The sequence below is a fragment of the Gouania willdenowi genome, chromosome 8, assembly GCF_900634775.1.
Source record: "Gouania willdenowi chromosome 8, fGouWil2.1, whole genome shotgun sequence".
Taxonomy (NCBI): Eukaryota; Metazoa; Chordata; class Actinopteri; order Blenniiformes; family Gobiesocidae; genus Gouania; species Gouania willdenowi.
The window spans coordinates 10,547,870-10,565,161 of NC_041051.1; the positions used below are offsets into that span (position 1 = coordinate 10,547,870).

The 17,292-nt window shown below is 41.2% G+C and overlaps 1 protein-coding gene across 3 annotated transcripts; it reads left to right on the top strand.

Annotated features, from left to right (window-relative positions):
- The first annotated feature begins 611 nt into the window (after window positions 1-611).
- On the top strand, window positions 612-16,213 carry nudt9 (nudix (nucleoside diphosphate linked moiety X)-type motif 9). 3 transcript variants are annotated; one of them, XM_028456187.1, is made up of 8 exons: window positions 612-772; window positions 5,035-5,316; window positions 8,119-8,208; window positions 11,007-11,093; window positions 11,839-11,950; window positions 13,253-13,399; window positions 14,766-14,850; window positions 14,946-16,213. In XM_028456187.1, exons 1-8 carry the CDS (start codon window positions 675-677, stop codon window positions 15,089-15,091), a joined length of 1,047 nt encoding a protein of 348 aa, XP_028311988.1. In that variant the 5' UTR covers window positions 612-674; the 3' UTR covers window positions 15,092-16,213. The 3 variants fall into 3 exon arrangements, with proteins under 3 accessions (XP_028311988.1, XP_028311989.1, XP_028311990.1); XM_028456188.1 differs by having other exon boundaries at window positions 5,098-5,316; XM_028456189.1 differs by lacking the exon at window positions 8,119-8,208.
- The last annotated feature ends 1,079 nt before the right edge of the window (window positions 16,214-17,292 follow it).

Below are 17,292 nucleotides of genomic sequence, written 5' to 3' on the forward strand. Positions count from 1 at the left end.
TTGCAGCTAGTACAGGTTTACATGGTTTTGACAGAAATAGTGGATAAAATCAGATAGAATGAGTTTTATTGCCAGGTAGAATTTTTAAGCAATACAAGGAATTTTACTTGGTGGATGGTGCAACAAAACAAAAACAAGCCAGAAACAGTATACTACTACTACTACTACTACTACTACTACTACTAATAATAATAATAATAATAATAATAATAACAATAATAACAATAATAATAATAATAAATAGGAAGGATGTATACATAAAAAATGAACACATATGGTAGTAGCGAATGTAGTATTGTCTGTTAACACATTGTGACATGTTCAGAGACTATTGTTCTGGGGATGTTTTTACTTCCCTGTAATGATGTAAATGTTGGAAGAAGGAAAAAAAAGCTAAAAGCTTCGGGCAGAACAGAAAGAGCTGCTTTTTTATTTCTTATTCCTATTATTTCACTTCGTAACATTGCACTACAATAGATCTAAATGTAAGTATATATATATATATATACACGTTTTTGGTGCGACAAAATGCCAATCTCCATGGAAACAAATGCGACTGCGGCACCACACCTCGTGTGCCTACGTCACCATGATAAGGCGTGTACTTCCTGGTTACGAGTGCGTGCTGTTGTTGGTTGGTGTTGCTTGGACTGGCGTGGTTTGGTTCTCAAGTAATGGTCGCTTTAGTGCGGCGGAGGAACTGGACTGGCTCTCTACGTCTCACTCTCACTTTCCTCGGACTTCCGTACGTCTGTACCGCGGCTGTCAGCAGGTATGGAACAATTATGAGTGTCTGGCTTTACATCATTAGCTTTACATTACAGTGCTGTTGTTTCGGTTATAAAGTAACGATGATCGATATCAGGAACATTTTGTTCTGCAAAACCACTTAGCAACTGTATTATTGCAAGTTGACATTGCAGTAATTTGAGTAACAAAGATGATATAATTCCAATGCAGTGCCACGACTTGTATTACACATGTTTTATTTTGAAATGTGTCTATCTGTTCATTTGTGTATTATTATTATTATTATTAGTAATAAAAACTTGAATTTGAAAAGCACTCTACATTTAGCAATCTTAAAGTTTTACAGAAACAAAGGCAGAAAAAAATCAACAGATAAAACCAACAGCGAATTAAGTAAATAAAACATAATTTAGCAGAATGCTGTTGAAAAAACACTTTTACGTATATATTTGTATGTAGCTATGTTTATGTGCATATATATATTATCTTTTCCTTTGCCAAAACTCACAAAAACATTTAATTAAAACTGAAATGCCCCATCACCCCATATTCATTGTTTATTGTTTACAAATTGACCTTTTGTCACCATGTTCACCCTGATATCTTCCTGGTGTGCCTCTGCTCCGATTTATGTTTTTATATTCATATGGGAGCATGTTATATGTTGATTTGATATATATATATATATATATATATATATACTCGGGGCAGTGACCCCCTAACTGGAGGAGTGGCTCCAGCAGATCCCAGGAAATACATCAGACATCTCGGTCCAGAAAAGTGCAGTTCTAGGAACAGCAAAGATACTGCGCAGAACCCTCAAGCTCCCAGGCCTCTGGTAGAGGACCCTAGCTTGGAGGAAAAAAGAGACGCGGAGGGTGAGGAAGAGTTTTTATATATATATATATATATATATATATATAATTCTTTCCTAAATGCACCTTTTTGGTTGGTTTTTAGTTATTTGCTTTTGAAAAAGTTGGAAGTTGAGTTCATTATCTTCATCGAGAGTTTGTATTTTTTGCAAATGTTCAATGAAAGTTAGCACAAAAACAAAAAAGACTTCAATAACAGATGCTTAGATTGATAAGGAATGACACTGAAAATGTAGCCGCAAGCGATAAACGGCCCTCGCCTTGTATATGTTCATCTGTGTATATAATAACAATAATAACAGAAACAGGTGCAGAAAAAATTCAACAGATAAAACCAACCGCAAATTAAATAAGTAAAATATAATTTAGCAGAATGCTGTTGTAAAAATATCTTCTATGTATATATTTGTATGTAGATATGTTTATGTGCATATATATGTTATCGTTTTCTTGGCCATAACTCACAAAGACACTTAATTTTTTATTTTATTTTTTTTCTTGTCTGCACATGGTGTCAAAGGTCAATACTACAAGAAGTGCAATCATTATGAGACAGCAATGCATCTTTTGTTATTGCATTAAAATACATTGATTTATTTTATTGCTTAATTGTGACCATCACCAGCCCTCCCTAAGGAAGGGTAAGAAATCTTTTATTATATGGAGGATATAAAAAGGGAGAGCAGTGTTACACCTAGGTGGAGGGAGGGGAGCAGGGAGGAGAGACTCAAGGTATGAGATAGAAAGGGTGGGGAGAATAGATTGTTTTACAGTGAGAGTGAGATGTGAAGTTGTAGAACATATTGTGCTTATTATGTTGTGTAATCAAGCCAGTATAGTGACAAGTGTGAAGCTTAGCTATAAAGTTGGTGGCTGTGGACAGGGGATATGAGTGAGTGGTAGTACCTAAAGCAGGTATTTGGGATTAACGTGTCTAAAGTTAAGCCCAGTATGAGTTGTATCCCACATCCCAAGGCGTGCCAGTGCATCGTAGACCAGTATATGTGCAAAAACCGCGACCGCAAACTCAGGAACTGCCCCGGGCCCACAGATGTAGCCAGGCCAGCAGATAGAGCGGGGGCCGGGGAGCCCCAGGCCACCCCCCCATGGCCGAGCAGCCCCCCAGACGCCCCCAAGAACCCAGGCCGAGAGGCACCCACCGCCCCCCACACACACATCCGAGGAAGCCCCAAGCAGTCGAGCACCCAGCGCATCACGCCACCGACCCCAACCCCCAACAACAAGGCCCCAACCCCCCGAGGGGAGGGCCCAGAGAGCCCCCCCGCCCGAGACCCCAGCAGAGGAGCCAAGGCCCCCGCCCAGCAGACGGCCAGAGCCGCGCTGAATGGGCAGCCGGCCTAAATGCACCCCTTTTGTTGGTTTCTTGTAATTGCTTTTGAAAACGTTGGAAGTTGAGTTCATTATCTTCATCGAGAGTTTGTATTTTTACAAATGTTCAATGAAATTTACCAAAAACAAAAAAAAGACTTCAATCACAGATGCTTAGATGAATAAGGATTGACACTGAAAATATGTAGTTTGAAAAAGAACACACAGCTTGATTTTAATCAATAGGTATCGCTTATCAATTGTTCTCTGGGATTATTTTCATTTTGCTATAAATATACTGTATGCATGAGATCAATAGTTCTGCTGCTTGGAGGGAGCACACAGATGTGTATAGAGTACTGATATACCCTAGTACTCAGGTAGAAGTACTTGAATGAAGTTGTACTCGAGTACAAGTAAAAAGTAGCTGAATTAAATAGTACTCAAAGTAAAAATACTAGTTACTTTCACCCCCCACGTTTATTTTTGGTAATAAATCTTGCCACGGTTCCCTTAGATACAGTAAACATCTCATGTATAAACTTAAAAAGGAAGAGATGACATTTTGCACAATTGGAACATAATTAATTTTCCTACAAAGGCATCTGTATAAAATAAAAGGTTTGTCAAAATGTGCAATTCTTTTTTAAATAAAATAACACTAATGAATTAAATAAAAAAAGTCTCCAAGTATAGCTAAATATATGAAGTCTAAATCAGTGCCATGTGGGTAGCAACATAATAGGTAGAAACATATGGATTATGAAACGGAAATAAAAAAAATAATCACATAAAATAATATTTTACTCAGTAACGGTTGGGTGTAGAAATTTAACAGTTTACTTGTGCAAGTGCAAGTACCCATAAAAGCAACTCAATTACAGTAATTTGAGTGCTTGTAATCCATTACGTTCACCTCTCGTAACTAGGGCTGCACAATTAATCAAATTTTGATCGTGATCTTCGGCAATATTTACATTTAAAATATGAACTTTACTCTCTGTAAAAATGTATTTATTTTGTTAGCCTTTGGTATCGTGAATATAATATTCATCAAAATAATCTTGATTATTATTCTGGCCACAATCGTGCAGCCCTAACCTGAACAAGAGAACATATTGTTTATAAAACAAAAAATAATAATTTACTCAGTAACTGTTGGGTGTAGAAATTTAACGAAATACTTCACTTCTTTTAAAACGTACCTAAGTACAAGTAAAATGACTGATTTAGAAATATACCCCAAAAAGTACAAGTTCTAATAAAAGCTCATTTTCATTTATTGATTTTCTGCCAAATTATTCTAAATGAGTGAATTGAACTTGCTCAGAGTATGAGACATCGTACATGGTTGAAAAGTCATCCGTTAATCACATCACCAGATGGAAACTAGGGCGGGGCAAAAAATCGGTTAAATCGATTTATCGAATTTGTAGATGAAAATGATTTTCATTTTGCAAAAAAAAAAATATATTATTATTATTTTTTTCTTTTAAATGTTTTTTTTCCTCACCACAGTTTTTTCTGACTTTTTCGCGTTCCATTTTTGTGTGTTACCATTGCACGATGTGAGCCAGCCTCCTCTTTGTTTACATGTGTTTACCCTTTGAGTAGGTTATATGTGTGCCACAGACATGTTTAATGTTTCATTCACCCTATGCTGAGATGCTATGGGAAGAGTTTATTATTATTTTTATTGTAATTTTATATGATGTAAAATATGTATTTATCTGATATCTTAATCAGAAAATTTAAGCTACTGTGAAGGCGCTGTTGCACTTTTGCTTAAACCTGGGTTGAAGCTTGAAATTGTTGAATGACAGAGCCTCATTTACTTTTTATTTTTGGGAATGTTTTATGCATTTTAACTCTTGAGGATAATCACAGCAATAAAGTTGCACTTTTGACAATATATCTGATGTCTACAGTCATTTTTAAGTGCATTGGAAAAAAAAAAAATGGAATCGAAAAACAAATTTGTCTTTTAAAAATTGGAGATTTTTTCTGGCAAAATGGCTAAGCCCTAATGGAAACACTGTGATAATGAATTTTTCACATTCTCTGTGTGTTCCTATTGTAGACCTGCTCTCTCCTGCTCATCTGCACCCTTCATAAAAACCACTACGTCTCCTATTGGTTCCAGTTGGTGTAGCTTTCACACAGCTAGTGTCAACACCATGCCATCAGTGGCTCTTCCTCACGTAAAGGCCAGGTGTCCACTGTATCCAGGGTCCAAAACCCAGCGTCTGCCTGTGCCTGATGATAAAGTGGACTGGAATAAGAGCTGGCCCCAGTACAATCCAGTCAACTACACCGACCCTTCAGTTCTAAAGAAGCCAGTATGGGCAGATCCTGATATTGGGTAAGAAACACTTCATATTGCCTTACGCTCATGTGTTCAGAGTTTTCATTTCAGGGTTGGGGTCAATTACATTTTGCAATTACAATTGCGTCTTTAGTTAGCCATGTTCAATTACAACTCAATTATGATTACGGTGCTTGGCATGTTTTACAATTACAATTATTATTTTTCCACTGAAAGTCATTTACATTTACGTTCTCAATTACTAAAGTTCAAAATCAATTACTCACAATTACCAAAGCCATAAAACATGAGCTTCCTCTTGTGTTAGCGTTCTGTTAGCATCTCTTATGATAATGGGTACATTTTCACCCATGTCTTAAATCAGCTGTAAAACACACGCGCACGCGCACACACACACACACACACACACACACACACACACACACACACACACACACACACACACACACACACACACACACACACACACACACACACACACACACACACACACATACATTTCTCATCTCTTGGTTACCTTGTTTGGCTTCCTTATCATGAAGATATTGGTATTAATATTTTTGGTGTAGGCGTCTGAGACTTTTTTCTTTCAAAAATGCTAAAATGATCCTGAGTAAAACTGACTTGTAGTCGGAAAACTTGATCTGAAACATATTTTATTAATTAAATGTTAACTACACGTGTGTAAGCCATAGAACTGTAACATAGTTCCCAAGTTTTAATTATACTGAATAAATATATAAACGCATCATTTTTGTTTTTGCTCCCATTTTTCATGAGCTGAACTCAAAGATCTAAAACATTTTCTATAAACACAAAATATCTATTTCTCTCAAATATTGTTCACAAATGTGTCTAAATCTGTGTTAGTCAGCACTTTGCAGAGATAATCCATCCCACCTCACCAGTGTAGCATATCAAGATGCTGATTAGACAGCATGATTATTGCACAGGTGTGTTTCAGGGTGGCCACAATAAAAGGCCACTCTAAAAATGTTCAGTTTAATCACACAACACAATGCCACAGATGTCACAAGTTCTGAGGGAGCGTGTAATTGTCATGCTGACTGCAGGAATGTCCACCAGAGCTGTTGTCCATGAACTGAATGTTCATTTTTCTACCATAAAATGTCTCCAAAGGCGTTTCAGATAATTTGACAGTACATCCAACCGGCCTCACAACCGCAGACCATGTGTAACCACACCAGCCCAGGACCTCCACATCCAGCACGTTCACCTCCATGATCATCTGAGACCAGCCACCTGGACAGCTGCTGCAACAAACGGTTTGCATTCCCAAAGAATTTCTGCACAAACGTCCTCATCGGGGTCTCGACCTGACTGCAGTTTGTCATCGTAACCGTATTGAGTGGGCAAATGCTCACATTCGATGGCGTCTGTCACGTTGGAGAGATTTTCTCTTCTCGGAGTTTGGTTTTCACTGTTCAGGGCAGATAGCAGACAGCGTGTGTGGCGTAGTGTGGTTGAGCAGTTCGCTGATGTCATCGTTGTGGATGGAGTGGTCCATGGTGGCGGTGGGGTTATGGTATGGGCAGATGTATGTTATGGACAACAAACACAGGTGCATTTTATTGATGGCATTTTGAACGCACAGAGATACCGTGATGAGATCCTGAGGCCCATTGTTGTGCCATTCATCCACGACCATCACCTCATGTTGCAGCATGATAATGCACAGCCCCATGTTGCAATCATCTGTACACAATTCCTGGAAGCTGAAAACATCCCAGTTCTGGAATGACCAGCATACTCACCGGACATGTCACCCACTGAGCATGTGTGGGATGTTCTGGATCGGCGTATACGACGGTGTGTTCCAGTTCCTGTCAGTAACACAGCCATTGAAGAGGAGTGGACCAACATTCCACAATCAACAACCTGATCAACTCTATGCCAAGGAGATGTGAGTAGTGGTGCAACGGATCATCAATGATCTGTGATCCGCACGGATCTCTCTCCACGGTTCGGCACGCACGTGGTCCGCGGATTGGTACACGAAAAAAAACCAAAAACTTTTTATATTGATTCACGCATCATTTGTAATGCCTCGATGAAGCCTTTTCTATTTGTGATGTGTGTGTGTGACTGAGAGCAAGCATACCCACGATAGCGTGGTTTGCGCTCCTGATCGTGTATCTGTGTGATTGCGTGAGAGTTGAAGAGAGACACACACACGGAGGGAGAGAGAGAAAGGAACAGCTCTCTGTACGTGCGCGTGTGCGTAATAAGTCCATGTGAATGTCGTGTTTATGCCTCCGTCCATTCATGTCTTTTAAGGCTCTTATTAAATAAATATCATCTCTAGTCTGGATGGCCATCCTTGACTATTGTAAGAATTTGAAATTGTAAACTCAGATCTGCTTTCTTTTCCTTTTTTCCTTCTTTTTTGATGATGTGGGCATATGCTAGTTTTTAATTCACTGTCCATGTTTAAAAAAAAAAAGAAGGTGTCATGCCTTAATTTTTTTTTTTCCATACACTTACCTGTTTAAAGTATGAAGGTGCACTTTAATTAGTTTTCATGTGATTCAAAATTTAATTTAAGCATTAGATTGACACCAAGTTAAATGTTTGTATTTAATGAGCGGAAAAATGTTGCACTTGTTCTACAGAGTAAATGGAGAGCAAAGTTATTTGTTTGGTCTTTTTCTTTTTTTTTTCTGCTGATCCGAAAAATGATCCGATCCGTGACTCAAAACCATGATACAATCAGAGTTTTTAGATCCGGCACCACTAGATGTGAGGCACTGTGTGAGCCAAATGGTGATCACACCAAATACTGACTGGTTTTCTGACCTCTCCTTTTTTGTTTTTCAGCTCTTTTTCTCCTGCGTTCAACACTGTTGACAGCGGTGTTGACCGGACAAGCTTTGAGGGCAAATACAAAGTGGAATCTGGAAAGCCATTGTAAGATAATTAATACCAAGGGAACTCATTTGACTATTTTATATTTCTTAAGCATTTTTATTGATTGAAAGCAAAGCTTGCCTTAATATATCTGATTGTTTAAGATACTGCCATAAAGAAACTCACATATGCTCAGGGGAGAACATGCAAACTCAGCTAAAAAGGCCTGAACTTGTACCTGTGTCTCAAACTAATAAGTGATACATTTGGAGATTTTGATTCCCCCTGCCCTCAACAAATATAAGTCAGGTTAGATAGAATTCAAAGTGCATAATGTGTCATGGTTAGTTGTGGGTATGGACCCAAATGCAGGGAAAGGCAGCCTCCCATGAGGCCGGGCAAGCGAAACTGGACCAGGAGTCCGGCGGCCTCTCATGAGGCGGAGCCGGCGAGGCAGGGGACCAGGAGTCCGGCGGCCTCCCATGGGGCGGCGCCGGCGAAGCAGGGGACCAGGAGTCCGGCGGCCTCCCATGGGGCGGAGCCGGCGAAGCAGGGGACCAGGAGTCCGGCGGCCTCCCATGGGGCGGAGCCGGCGAAGCAGGGGACCAGGAGTCCGGCGGCCTCCCATGGGGCGGAGCCGGCGAAGCAGGGGACCAGGAGTCCGGCGGCCTCCCATGGGGCGGAGCCGGCGAAGCAGGGGACCAGGAGTCCGGCGGCCTCCCATGGGGCGGAGCCGGCGAAGCAGGGGACCAGGAGTCCGGCGGCCTCCCATGGGGCGGAGCCGGCGAAGCAGGGGACCAGGAGTCCGGCGGCCTCCCATGAGGCGGAGCCGGCGGCCTCCCATGAGGCGGAGCCGGCGAAGCAGGCGGGAAGACCTCCGGCAAAGAGGGCTCAGACGAGGCAGGCGGGAAGACCTCCGGCAAAGAGGGCTCAGACGAGGCAGGCGGGAAGACCTCCGGCGAAGAGGGACTGGCGGCAGGGCAGGCGGCGGCCGGGTGCGTGGAGCCGGGACTGGAACGCTAGCCTGGGAGCTAGGGGACACAGGGACGCTAGCCTGGGAGCTAGGGGACACAGGGACGCTAGCCTGGGAGCTAGGGGACACAGGGACGCTAGCCTGGGAGCTAGGGGACACAGGGACGCTAGCCTGGGAGCTAGGGGACACAGGGACGCTAGCCTGGGAGCTAGGGGACACAGGGACGCTAGCCTGGGAGCTAGGGGACACAGGGACGCTAGCCTGGGAGCTAGGGGACACAGGGACGCTAGCCTGGGAGCGAGGGGACACAGGGACGCTAGCCTGGGAGCGAGGGGACACAGGGACGCTAGCCTGGGAGCGAGGGGACACAGGGACGCTAGCCTGGGAGCGAGGACAAACAGGGACGCTAGCCTGGGAGCGAGGACAAACAGGGACGCTAGCCTGGGAGCGAGGACAAACAGGGACGCTAGCCTGGGAGCGAGGACAAACAGGGACGCTAGCCTGGGAGCGAGGACAAACAGGGACGCTAGCCTGGGAGCGAGGACAAACAGGGACGCTAGCCTGGGAGCGAGGACAAACAGGGACGCTAGCCTGGGAGCGAGGACAAACAGGGACGCTAGCCTGGGAGCGAGGACAAACAGGGACGCTAGCCTGGGAGCGAGGACAAACAGGGACGCTAGCCTGGGAGCGAGGACAAACAGGGACGCTAGCCTGGGAGCGAGGACAAACAGGGACGCTAGCCTGGGAGCGAGGACAAACAGGGACGCTAGCCTGGGAGCGAGGACAAACAGGGACGCTAGCCTGGGAGCGAGGACAAACAGGGACGCTAGCCTGGGAGCGAGGACAAACAGGGACGCTAGCCTGGGAGCGAGGACAAACAGGGACGCTAGCCTGGGAGCGAGGACAAACAGGGACGCTAGCCTGGGAGCGAGGACAAACAGGGACGCTAGCCTGGGAGCTAGGACAAACAGGGACGCTAGCCTGGGAGCTAGGACAAACAGGGACGCTAGCCTGGGAGCTAGGACAAACAGGGACGCTAACCTGGGAGCTTGGAGACTGGCGGGGCTGACCCTTCCTTTTCAACCGACCTCTACCTTGTTTTAGGCTCCGGGGTCCTCCAAAAGCCAGTCGAGTTCCCAAGTAGGGATCCCTAGCAGGCTCGTCCTCCCATTCATACAACAGCGCCTCCCTGGCCTCCAGCAGGTAGCTCTGCCAGTAGGCAGTCCTTTCTGCCATGTCCATCTCAGCCAAATCTATCTCCGCTGGGTCCACTTGTGGTGGGATCATTCTGTCACGGTTAGTTGTGGGTATGGACCCAAATGCAGGGAAAGATGGAGGCAGGATGCAGGAATAGCGTTCTTGGAACAAGTCCATGTTTATTTACCAAACAAAAGTAACTTAAATCCAACGAGGCAGGAGGTACAGGGAACAAAACGCAGCAGGACACGAGGAGGAGAGACAACATACAATGATCCCACAGTCATACTGTGTCCAAACACTCAGCTAAATAGTGGAGGAGGCCTGATTGGGAATGGGCCACACCTGGGTGAAAACACGAGGGAGCTAATCAATCACCAACCAAGCACACAGACATCACTGAGGGGTGGAGCCACAAACAGGAATCCCTGAAACACCGACAAGACTCAGAATAAACAAAGACACAGAATAACAAAACACCCAACAGAACATAACATAATGTTGCAAACTTTGGATAAATAGGATCTGGTAGAATACATTTACATTGGGCTGAGTAGGGTTTTGTGTGCTCATTACTTTAAAACAACCAATACTACTGTTTCCCTGTGCAGAGTTTGCATGTTTTTCTTGAGCATTAAATACAATGTTGAAAACACAACTGTTTTAATCAGTATCGTTTCCTTCTCAGAAATCCTCGTGGACGGACAGGAGTGATGGGCAGAGGTTTACTCGGGCGATGGGGGCCCAATCATGCTGCAGACCCCATAGTCACCAGGTTTGTTTTAAAGTTATTTTAACAATAGAATACAATGGCTAAAAATAGTAACACCATCACTATCTCTGGGTGTTTTTGTTTTTACTCCAATAGAAGGTCATTATCATCAATGTGTTCTTTTATTTTCAACTATGCAACGACAAAACAAAGTGAAACAAATACTCCAAAATTATTAACCAAGATTGCTGAAAAATTAGGAATAAAAACAAAAATAAAAAACAGCTACAGGAGAATGGAACAAAAAATGGCATTTTTCGATTGGGTAAAAATGATCACCTGACTAAAATATTTTTATCACCGTATGAATTTCCCTGGAAATCACCACTTTGTGATATTTATTTACAAATTCTGGACTAAATAAAGACACTGTAACATGGACATTTCAGGACCACTTTTACTTTTTGTATTCCTTAGATGCAGTCAGTACATACAGGGTAGTAATAATGGGTCACTGCCACTATTGCAGGGTGACTATCACTGTGACTGTAGGAAAAAGTGGGCTTTGCAGTAGTGGAACATCCTTCCACACTTTATAAAACCTCAGAGAAGTTCTGAGGTAGCTTCAGAACTCCACACACTTATAAACACAACTCCATGAAAATAATGTAAATATATTTGCTCAGGTGAAAATCACCTGCCGATAGTGTTCTGGGGTTACAATAAAAGCTCAAGTTTGTTTCTCAGCTATGTTTAGAAGATGGCCGTGCTTTGAAATTGAAGCTTTGTAATGATTTTTATCTGGCAGGTGGAAAGTGGATGCCAAAGGAGCAAAGATACTTCACTCTGTGTCCAAACGCCCCATTCTGCAGTTTGTGTCCATAAAGAGGAAAGACTGTGGAGAGTGGGCCATTCCTGGGGTTAAGTTCTTTTCCATTTCAGTGTGATCTGTTGTTCTTTTTTATGTGCTGTATTATTTTAGCAGTAAAAGTACATTATAACTAATATACATTGTTTTTGTGCATAAAGATGAACAGTTAAAATGTTTCTTGAGATGAGAGTGGGGGGCAGGGTATTCCTTTCAGTGGTGACATGAATTTATTCCTGAGTTAAAAGTCAAGTTTTCAAACCAAATACTGATCCCAAACAGTAAAATGGAGTCTATTGTTACCCAGTGTAAGATGTCAGTGACAGTTCTACAGACGAAAGCCATTTTGTGCCTCCACAGGATATGGTTGCACAAATGGGTCTGTGCACATGTGGGTGCAGCTTAGAGGACTTAGAACACACTAAAGTATTTGACCCCACCTGTGGAATGTCAGACTTGGGCTGTGTTGGAAATGTCAAACTCCATACTATACACTACAAACTCAACGAGTAAATACTGTCTACTATATACACTGAGGCTAAATATCTCTGTTGATTCTCGACGTTTGAAAGTTCTGAAAACATTTTAAGTGAGAAAGTGACCAACATGTGGTCATTTGACTCATAAAACTCACGGAAACACGTTTCATGCTGATATTTCAAAGATTTTCGGAGACCCTCCATTGTGCTATGGAAAAAAATCTTCCAGTTAACTTCAAAACAAGAGCCCTATTTACAAATGCCTTAACAAAACTAATGGAAGACATGAAAAGATGCTTTTGTTTTGAAAAGGGGATGTTTGACTTTTAGCTTGAAGCTGTCCCAGGACGATTTTACGTTCTGCTTGCAATGCATCATGGGACGGTTGAGTATGACTAGTGTGCCCACCCTGCATACTTCCAAAATGTCCCAATATAATATAATGTAAATCTGGGTATTTTTTGCGTACTCAATCTTTTCATATTATCTAATATCAACTCACTACATACTAATTTTGACGTCAGACTTAGTATGAGTAGTACATTAGTATGACATTTACAACACAGACCATTTGTGGCATCAAGCTAATCCGAGGCTTATTAGCATCCCAACACACATATCTCACCGATTCAAAGCAGCAAGGCAATCATCATGGAAGATAATCATGAATTTAGACAAATTCACGATGCACTGGTTAGACTGGGAACAGACACAACTGTTGGAAAACCTGAAAAACCTCACTGAGCAAAAAGACTTAATGCTCTTAAAGCAACCTCAGCTTTTCAGACATGCAAGATGAATTCATGTTTCTTTGAATAAAAATATTTGTTCTAAAGCTTATGCTGAAAAAACATGTTCCCTGGCCTGTTTTTCAGGGCATGGTTGATCCCGGGGAGCTCGTCTCTCTCACTCTGCAGCGAGAATTCTCAGAAGAAGCGCTGAACTCGCTGTGTGTGCCGCCGGCAGAGAGGGGAAAAATCCAGGAGCGTATCAACAAACTCTTCAAATCATCAGGATTTCAAGTCAGATTTTAATTTTTTTTTAATGTATAGAATTTCTTTTGTAACATGCATTACGTAGAGAGACAATAACAGTACAATACACCGATAGGTTGGTTGAGACAACATCTACACATTTACAATACACAGTATGCTTGTTTTTGTGTGTGTGGTAGGAGGGAAGGTATTGAACAGTTGTTCCCAAAATGTTTTGGATCGTGACTACATTTTGACAAAATAATTATTATAGTAACAGATTTTTTTTTTTTTAAATTAGTTTTTGATCAAGTTAGCTATACTTTATTACAACAGTTGTGCCAGCTCAGTTATTTTTATACTGCATTTTATTATCATTATTGACTACATTTATATTTGACAAAAGTATAGAAAACAGTTGTTTGTGTGTTATAATTTGTAAAAGAACAATAATTTATAAAGTTAAAAAATACATTTTCAATCAGTAATTTTTAATTCTATACATTTCAGACTCCATATGGGGTCCCTGCCCCAAGGTTGAAAAACAATAGGATACAGGAAGAGAAAAATAAGTAACAATTGTAGTAGTTTGCTGTTAATAGAAAGGAAAAGGAGAGGAATTAAATAACAGTCAAAAAATATTAAAAATAAATAGAAAGAGGAGGAAAAAGTGTACATTCACAAATTAATAAAATAATAAAAAGAAAATAACTAGTTAAAAAAACAAACTACGGTACATCTGAGCTGGCTTTTCTGCTGCATGTTAATTATCACCGCCATAAAGTGGAAGGGGGATATAGGTTTGAGCTCCGTGCGTCCGTCCATCCGAGTTAAAGGGGACAGCTTTTCTCAGAAACCATTTAAGATACGATAACCAAATTTGGTGTGTGGCTTCAGGGTATCAATACCTTGATGGAGTTCGAAAATTAGAAGCGCACAATTATTTTCCCAGAGTTATTGCCCTTGTTCCGTTTTTTTTTTACTCTGTTCAAGGTATCTTCAAAGGGGACAGCCTTTCTATGAAACCGTTTAAGACACGATAACCAAATTCAATGTGTGGCTTCAGGGTATCAAAATCGTGATGGAGTTCGAAAATGAGAAGTGCGCAAATATTTTTTACGAAGTTATTGTTCTTGTGCCATTTTTTTTTACTCTGTTCAAGGTATCTTCAAAAAGTACAGCTTTTCTAAGAAACCATTTAAGATAGTTAGTAATTTTATATTCTGATGTGATAATATTTTCTTATGTATACATCTAAATTCTTAGATTTAGGACATTTAGGAAAAGGTTGTGAGTTATAATGACAACCAATCTGGCGGGGGATGTTGATGACTATGTCTTCTTGTTATTAAAATCTGGTTGTCATCATTAAAGTGTAGCTTTTATTTGTGCTCATGATAGTTCTCTCTCTCAGATCTATAAAGGTTACGTTGACGATCCTAGAAACACCGACAACGCCTGGATGGAGACAGTTGCTGTTAACTTTCATGATGATTCAGGTATCAATGATCACAAATAATCTGCATTTGTGTTCAAAACTTGATGTTTAATGTTTTTTTCTTTTTCTTCTTTCATCTCTGTTTATCTGTTGCAGGAAACAGTGTGAGTGAGCTGCCTTTGCAAGCTGGTGACGATGCTGGACAAGTCAAATGGGTTGACGTTGACTCGTCTGTTGCTCTCTATGCGAGCCACTCCCACTTTCTGGAGCTTGTTGCCAAAGAAAGGAAAGCCCACTGGTAGCCAGACAAAGACTGCTACTATATACAACAATGAAGGAAAAATTCTGTGTTTTCCCTCCTTCTCCTCCCAACACATCCTAATTATCGCTACTAATTTATATGCATGCAATGAAAAGCACGGCAGATTCAGACTAACATAGCACAGTTTGTACTCCAGCAGTCTTGCAGTGTCTGATTTAAGAAATACACACTTGAAAAGATATTTACTCACTGCTTACAAGGAGCTGCGCAAAAGCCAGAACGGACGAGGCTAATCACAGTATCTCTACTAGCATGTATGCTAATGTATTCAAGGAGACCAATGAGTTGTTGTGATTGTGCATAGCAACAACAATGAGCTGCTCAGCTGCACACATGCTATATTAATATAAGTGCAGTAAATGGAGAAATCAGATTAAAAAAAAAACCGTGAAGCCTGACTTTGATCTTTATCTGAGAAAAGGTTGTAAAGATGGAACAAGGACAATATAGTGAAGATGTGCTCTGAACACTACAAGACAAATGTGTTCTTAAACAATAATTATTTAGTCATCAGTGTTTGTGTCTACATATACAACATGTTCATCTTTAAGCTGATTTTATGGCAGTAAAAAGATTGGTTTAAAAGTTGAAGATGTCAATGATCAGCAGACGGGAAAATCAGAAAGTATTACTCTAGAAAAGTATTAATCAATGCTGCTCCTGCTTCAAACTCATTATTTTGTTTGTGTGAAGTTAAACGAAACGGAAATTCACAACATTTTTGTATATATTGAGGTAATGGATAGATTAAATAACACGTTAATCACCTACTTCATCTTACTCATCAATGCTGATGCTTGTAAACATCTCCAACCCAATGAAACCTTTGAAAATTTGATGAAAATCACAGTTTTCTTTAAAATCCATTGAAAATCTAAATGTCATACACAGTGAATTATTAATTATGTTTTTCCCGATCATTATATAATTAATCTTTTTAGTTTTTTTAAAAAATCCTTTTTCAATAACATTTGATGTATTATTAGTTTAAATGTATGATTCATTCATTATCGTATTGTGTCGATTGTTTTCATGAAATAAAATAGCCAAAGCTAGGATTTTAAATTCAAACTACTGTATAAAGTTATATTCTTTTCGTCAATTGATGTATCCAACACTTGAATTTATTTCAAAATCTGAAATGAATACACTGTATCCAAAAGCTTTCATCATTGCAGGCATCACAATATCAAACAGCAGCAAAACATTCCCAGTGTGTGTACAGTCCTAAGTGCATTTGCTGTAATGGGAAGGCAGAGTTAAGCACTAATGGAAAACTTCAGCAACAAAATCCATTAGCTATTAGCATCATGTTGTGTTGGTGTGTTAATCATTATGAAGCGGAGAGAGATCGGTGTGGATCACAGATCATTGATGATCCGTTGCACCACTACTCACATCTCCTTGGCATAGAGTTGATCAGGTTGTTGATTGTGGAATGTTGGTCCACTCCTCTTCAATGGCTGTGTTACTGACAGGAACTGGAACACACCGTCGTATACGCCGATCCAGAACATCCCACACATGCTCAATGGGTGACATGTCCGATGAGTATGCTGACCATTCCCGAACTGGGATGTTTTCAGCTTCCAGGAATTGTGTACAAATGATTGCAACATGGGGCTGTGCATTATCATGCTGCAACATGAGGTGATGGTCGTGGATGAATGGCACAACAATGGGCCTCAGGATCTCATCACGGTATCTCTGTGCGTTCAAAATGCCATCAATAAAATGCACCTGTGTTTGTTGTCCATAACATACATCTGCCCATACCATAACCCCACCGCCACCATGGACCACTCCATCCACAACGTTGACATCAGCAAACTGCTCAACCACACTACGGCACACACACTGTCTGCTATCTGCCCTGAACAGTGAAAACCAAAATCCGTGAAGAGAACATCTCTCCAACGTGCCAGACGCCATCGAATGTGAGCATTTGCCCACTTAATACGGTTACGACGACAAACTGCAGTCAGGTCGAGACCTCGATGAGGACGTTTGTGCAGAAATTCTTTGGGAATGCAAACCGTTTGTTGCAGCAGCTGTCCAGGTGGCTGGTCTCAGATGATCATGGAGGTGAACTTGCTGGATGTGGAGGTCCTGGGCTGGTGTGGTTACACATGGTCTGCGGTTGTGAGGCCGGTTGGATGTACTGTCAAATTATCTGAAACG

Bases quoted from the DNA above. Each gene is read 5' to 3' on its own strand.
- nudt9 (XM_028456187.1), top strand. From the start codon at position 675: ATGGTCGCTTTAGTGCGGCGGAGGAACTGGACTGGCTCTCTACGTCTC. The intron at 11,094-11,838 runs GTTTGTTTTAAA...TTTATCTGGCAG, and splicing joins GCAGACCCCATAGTCACCAG to GTGGAAAGTGGATGCCAAAG. The intron at 13,400-14,765 runs GTCAGATTTTAA...TCTCTCTCTCAG, and splicing joins TCAAATCATCAGGATTTCAA to ATCTATAAAGGTTACGTTGA.